This window comes from Propithecus coquereli, unplaced genomic scaffold, assembly GCF_000956105.1.
Source record: "Propithecus coquereli isolate 6110/MARCELLA unplaced genomic scaffold, Pcoq_1.0 Scaffold165, whole genome shotgun sequence".
Taxonomy (NCBI): domain Eukaryota; kingdom Metazoa; phylum Chordata; class Mammalia; order Primates; family Indriidae; genus Propithecus; species Propithecus coquereli.
In genome coordinates, this window is record NW_012141080.1 from 132,833 (window position 1) to 139,681 (window position 6,849).

The 6,849-nt window shown below is 37.7% G+C and overlaps 1 protein-coding gene across 1 annotated transcript; it reads left to right on the forward strand.

Annotated features, from left to right (window-relative positions):
* Positions 1–1,518: 1,518 nt before the first annotated feature.
* On the forward strand, positions 1,519–5,762 carry CMTR2 (cap methyltransferase 2). The gene is made up of 2 exons (XM_012641523.1): positions 1,519–1,545; positions 2,812–5,762. The coding sequence occupies exon 2, from the start codon at positions 2,831–2,833 to the stop codon at positions 5,135–5,137; it is 2,307 nt and encodes a 768-aa protein (XP_012496977.1). The 5' UTR covers positions 1,519–1,545; positions 2,812–2,830; the 3' UTR covers positions 5,138–5,762.
* Positions 5,763–6,849: the final 1,087 nt, after the last annotated feature.

Here is a 6,849-nt window from a genome sequence, read left to right on the forward strand (position 1 = left end):
CTCGAGTCTGCAATAGAAGAATGGTAATACCCACCTAGCAGAATTATGCCACAAAGCTCTATGGGGTGCTAATGAAAGGGACAGAGAGGATCATATCCTGGAAAATTTTCCCACACTCCAAACCACATGCTTTTTTTTATTATTATTATTTTTTGATCATGCATTGAAGTGCAGTAGTGAAGTTGAGATGCGTTATTATGACTCATGTTCAGAACCTGAACAAAGAAGTGCTTTTTGTGCTAAGTATGATATCCACTCGTTTATTCAATAAAATACGTGGTGCTTACTGTGTACCAAGCATTGTTCTAACCTCTTGGGATGATATGTGAATAAACAAAACAAAGAGCTCTGCCCTAGGAAGCTTACATTCTAGTTTGGGGAAGACAAACAATAAACAGTAAACATAAATAAGTAAATTATAGGTTAGAAGGAAACGAATGCCATGGGGGAAAAATACAGCAAGATAAGGGGCATTGGGAATGCAAGATACGGTTTTAAATAAGCATGGTAGAGTAGGCTTCGCTGAGAAAATTACATTCGAACAAATACCAGAAGGACGTGAGACAATTAGCTGTGCTGATGTCTGGGGGAAGAGTATTCTGGGCAGAGGGACCCACCGATGCAAAGGATTTCAGCTTGGAATGTGCTTGGTGTCTTCAATGAGGAAGGCCTATGTGGCTGGAGCAGAATGAGTACAGGAGTAGTTAATAAAAATTAGGTGGCACCATAGCCAAAGTATAGTCAGGAAGAACAGTGCTGTGTTCAAGTCACTTTAGTTGTCCGCCTGTGGAGTTAAATTACCCTATTAGCTTAGGTAAGATTTCACAGCTCAATTACAGCTATTAATTAACATGTGAAGTTAACCAAAATCAGACTTTATCCAAAATAGAATATAGTTGAGATCTAAGCATGGTTGTAGTTTCCAGTATGCACAGTGTAAATAAAGACAGAGGAGCTTGTTGTAATAAACTTTTATTTGCCCTCATTTAGGATTTTAGTGAAGGTGGAAATACCTCCATTTTGTCTTCCTCCAGAAATTTGCCTAAATACAGCTTTCAGTGGAAAAAAATGATCTAAGGTAAGAAAAATACGTTGATGGGGTAACTGTGACTATTAATCTCTATTTACATGTAATTTGTAAATACACTGTGGCAAACAAATGACTTAGGAGATACCTGAACTTAACTGGTAGAGTTGTAAGTAATTTAAGCATAAAATTAAAAAGGAAGAAAAAAATGTGCTAAAAGAACAACACAAAGTAAATGCTAAAAGTATGAAGTCATCTGGATATTCATATATTTATTATGGCATTAGGTCCCTTTATTTCCCATTTTATCTTCAAACAACATCTGCTTTTCTGAGATGGTGATTTAGTTGTCAATTATTTCGCATTTAACAAATTTAGACTTACTTTTTTTTTTTTCTTTTAGAGACAGGGTCTCCCCGACGCTGGAGTGTAGTGATGGGATCATAGCTCACAGCAGCCTCAAACTCCTGGGCTCAAGCGATCCTCCTGCCTCAGTCTCCCAAGTGCTGGGACCACAGGTGCGTGCCACCATGCCCCTCTTGGCTATGTTGCTCAGGCTGGTTTCAAACTCCTGGCCTCAAGTGATCCTCCCGTCATGGCCTCCCAAAGATTATAGACATAAGCCACTGAAACCAGCCTAGATTGTTTTTTTGAAAACCGCCTGTAGAATGCATTGTATATGCTAAATAAGTGCAGAATTCATGAACTCAAGCACCTGTCTATTAACATTGCACTAACAGGTACCATGTAATAACTCATTGCTGTTACCTCCTGGGATTTATAACTTTTCCAACATTGTATTATTAAGCCTTGCTTCTTTCTCATGTTTTTGGTTTGTTTGTCAGTGTTAGTACACAGAATGTAGAGAGACTATTTGTATGTTCAGTACATCAAAGTGTGTTAAGTTTTAGTGGCAAGAAGAAATAGTGATATTTTATAGTGTTAAGTGTGGAGCTGTCTGACCAAGTATATAAAAGGCAGGAATCTATAGTTTAGAGATATGCCAAGGTGAACTGTTGTTCAGTTTTAGTATCAAGCAAAAGGAGGCTAACCACTCAAGTCTACAAGTTGTATGATGGTGAACATTAGTTGGTGACCTACACAGGTGATTGGTACCACCAAAGTGCATGTCTTAGAGAATGAAATCTGGACAGAGGATGTATTCAGCAATACTAATAGGGGGGTAAGTGGCTGGTGACAGGACCAGTACTGGGTTCGGGTGCATGGTCCACTCCATCAAGGAGGTGAGGTAGGGAGGTAACTAAAAAGCTAAAAGTCATTTGTTAGACTTGAACAAAGGTCATGTCGAGGGATGAATATCTAAAGGTGTGTGTGTGTTGTAGGCCATGTGGGTGGTGTCACAGCTGTGGGTAGAGGAGAACTTTGGGAAGGAGCTAGATGGATTACTAAGATAGTAAGAGCTGTCGTTCATGATGGTTATTCTTTGATATAAGCTTTTTATATGCTAGTATGTTTTATCCTCTTCTAAAAAAAAAGATAAGCCAATTTTTTTAATGGGAAGAAACCAAATCCTGGAGGCATGAAATAATTTGTCTAGGGCCATTTATTAAGCTGTATGTAGCTGAGCTGGAATTTGAACCCAGGTCTGTTGGACATCAAAGCCTTTACACTTTCATTATTCCAAATTACCTTGTTATATAGCAGAGCGTGCTGACATTAGCCTTCTCATTTTATGGAGTTTGTCACAAGTGTGATCATATTTGCTTCTGATGCGATTTCACTAATAAATTTGATTCATTTAATTATGCGTTTTCTCTTTCTAGATTTTAATTTGATTTGAAAATGAGTAAGTGCAGAAAGCCACCAGTTCAGCAGCTACCAAGTCTTGAGACATTCAGCCCAGATGTTCTTGCTGACATTTTTGAACTCTTTGCCAAGAATTTTTCTTATGGCAAGCCACTTGATGATGAGTGGCAGTTACCAGATCCCAGTGAGATTTTCACCTGTGACCACACAGAATTTAATGCCTTTCTTGATTTGAAGAACTCCCTAAATGAAGTAAAAAACCTACTGAGTGATAAGAAATTGGATGAGTGGCATGAGCATACTGCTTTCACTAATAAAGCAGGAAAAATCATTTCTCATGTTAGAAAATCTATGAATGCTGAACTTTGTACTCAAGCATGGTGTAAGTTCCATGAGATTTTGTGTAGCTTTCCACTGATTCCACAGGAAGCTTTTCAGAATGGAAAACTGAATTCTCTACACCTTTGTGAAGCTCCTGGAGCTTTTATAGCTAGTCTCAATCACTACTTAAAATCCCATAGGTTCCCTTGTGATTGGAGTTGGGTAGCTAATACTCTGAATCCCTACCATGAAGCCAATGACAATCTTACGATGATTATGGATGACCGGCTTATTGCAAATACCTTGCATTGTTGGTACTTTGGTCCAGATAACACCGGTGATATCATGACGCTGAAGTATCTGACTGGACTTCAGAATTTCATAAGCAGCATAGCTACCATTCACTTGATCACTGCAGATGGGAGTTTTGATTGCCAAGGAAACCCAGGTGAACAGGAAGCTTTAGTCTCTTCTTTGCATTACTGTGAAGTTGTCACTGCTCTGACCACTCTTGGAAATGGTGGCTCTTTTGTTCTGAAGATGTTTACTTTGTTTGAACATTGTTCCATAAACCTGATGTACCTGCTAAACTGTTCCTTTGACCAAGTCCATGTTTTCAAACCTGCTACGAGCAAGGCAGGGAACTCAGAAGTCTATGTGATATGTCTTCAGTATAAGGGAAGAGAGGCCATCCGTCCTCTGTTATCTAAGATGGTGCTGAATTTTGGGACCGAAATGACCAGGAAAGCCCTCTTTCCCCATCCTGTGATTCCTGAATCTTTTCTTAAAAGACATGAAGAATGTTGTGCATTCTTTCATAAATATCAGCTAGAGACTATTTCTGAGAACATTCGTCTGTTTGAGTGCATGGGAAAAGGGGAACAAACAAAGCTGAATAATTTAAGGGATTGTGCTGTACAGTATTTCATGCAAAAATTTCAACTGAAGCCTCTTTCCAGAAATAACTGGCTAGTAAAAAAGTCAAATATTGGTTGTAGTACAAATACAAAATGGTTTGGGCAGAGGAACAGATATTTTAAAACCTATAATGAAAGGAAGATGCTGGAAACCCTTTCATGGAAAGATAAAGTAGCCAAAGGATACTTTAATATTTGGGCTGAAGAACATGGTGTATATCATCCTGGGCAAAGTTCTCTTTTAGAAGGGACAGCTTCTAATCTTGAGTGTCACTTATGGCATATTTTAGAGGGAAAGAAACTGCCAAAGGTAAAGTGTTCTTCCTTCTGCGATGGTGAAATTTTAAAGACACTTAATGAAGTCATTGAAAAGTCATTAGGAGGAGCTTTGAATTCAGATTCCAAGTATAGGCCAAAACAGCAATATTATTGTTCTTGTCATGTTTTTTCTCAGGAACTGATATTTTCTGAGTTGTTTAGCCTTACCAAGTGCCTTCAGGATGATCAGGGTGTAGAACCCAGCAAACCAATAAAGTGCCTGCTTGTGGGTTTGCCGACTCTCCATGATATCAAAATGCGTATACCATTGGAAGTTCAACTCCTGGAATCAGCTGAACTCCTGACTTTTAGCTGTTCATTGCTTCATGATGGAGACCCAACTTACCAGCATTTGTTTTTAGACTGCCTTCTGCATTCATTGCAACAGCTTCATACAGGAGATGTTATGATTTTGCCTGTACTTTCTTGTTTCACAAGATTTATGGCTGGTTTGATGTTTGTACTCCACAGTTGTTTTAGATTCATCACATTTTCTTGTCCCACGTCCTCTGAACCCCTGAGGACCTGTGCAGTCCTGCTATGTGTTGGTTATAAGGACCTTCCAAATCCAGTTTTCCAGTATCTGCAGAATATGAATGAACTGTTGAGCACTTTGCTTAACTCTGACGCACCCCAGCAGGTTTTACAGTTTGTGCCAATGGAGGTGCTCCTTAACGGGGCACTACTTGATTTTCTGTGGGATTTGAATGCTGCCATTGCTAAAAGGCATTTGCATTTGATTATTCAGGGGGAGAGAGAAGAAATTGTCAGCAGCCTTCAGTTATGAAGTTGAACATGTCCTTTCTGAGATTCAGCTTTATGACTTATCATTTATCCAGTATTCTTGCATCCCATTGCTCTATTAATTTAAAATCTTTTATTTTAGGGAAATGTCAATGTTTGCATCATTCAAAGTCTCGTTAATTCTGGAAAACCATCAGCTAGTTCTGATCTCTGGGATGTATACATCCATAAACATAGACTTCGTCCACGTGGTGGAATCTATGCAGTGATAGTATTCAACCTCTGAATATGAGATGCATTATGTGCATGCCGTCAATAGGCCCATGCTGACATATGCGGCTTGCTTGGTCTTGTTTATCTGCTTAGGATTTGCACCTGTGTGCCTTCATTCAGATTAGATAGTTTTTTCCAAGCTAATTTCCTCTCAGTGGCTAATGGTGTTCGTTGATGAAAGGAGGTGAGCCACTCCTCAACAACACTGATTTCCTTTATCTACTTAGTTTCTTTTCTTTTGCAAGTGGGTATCTTGGCAACACTGATTTCCTTTAACATTTAACATGTCAGTTATGGATTTCAGGGAATTCATCTTGCCAGATTCTTGATATGTGCCATTCATTGCCCTTAGGCCGTGGACCCAATTTTCTTTTATGGCTCAAATGAAGCTAATATGCTGTTGTATGAATATTTTAATAACCACAATCATCCAACTAAAAGATGACAGCTTTAAACCAAAGATCATGTTTAAAACAATGAAAAATTGTGTCTAATACACTCTCATCATGAAAAGTTTCATTTAGCAATGGTGTAATTTTTAACTTCCAGGAAATCTGTGAATGAAAAGTTTTTTTTTAAAGTTTTAAGATAGTGTTTATAGTTTCATATCGGAGATATGAATGTGATGAACATAGTGAATATGAACAAAAAACCTTAATATTTTTGAAATGACAGCTCAGCATTTAAAAATTTTAATCTTTACTAAATTTCTTTTTTCAGTATGAAAATGACACTTCACCAAAAGATTAGCCATGAGATGGTTATTTTACCAGTTACATATGATTTCTTTTGTATGTATTTGATAGTGTAACGTATTTTCTGGCAAAGTGTATCAGGCAATTCTTCATTACCTTGAAGTTCCACCAAGTGGAGAATATTTGTATTCTCTTTCTCATGTGCATTTTAGGCATTTTTGTTAGTTATATAAATAATAGATGTATTCTCTGATGTATTTGGTTGATAAATATTAGTCTGAAAAATTTTCATGTTCTTTGCTATTTTGAGTTCCATCATAGATTCATGAATAAAGTCATTAGCGGAGAGATTTTGTGTTCATCTTTTTAAAAGAGAATCATGGAGGAAGTTAAAAATATAACTTGGAAACAGACCTTTTTTTTAAAGGAAGGTTTGAATGGGAGGTAATGTCCTTTCATTTCCTCTGATTTGCATTCATTAAAATTTAGTCCTTAATATTGTAATATTTATGGAAGATCTACTTCAGGAAAGAAATTAAGTACTTAAGGGAGGTGGGGAGGAGAGCCTGGGGAGGCCTGGAAGTAGATATTTGAAAGAAATCTTATTTCCTACTGGTGACTTTATGGAAGCTGTTCCAGTTGTATGATGATGGAAGTCTGATAGAAAACTGGTTACCGAGAGAGAGAAACCAGTCTTGAAAAACCATTTGCACTTAGTAGTCTGTATGCCTTGCTAGGTGTGGTTCAGTATAATAATGCAGTTTATTTTTACTTATATTAACCATCC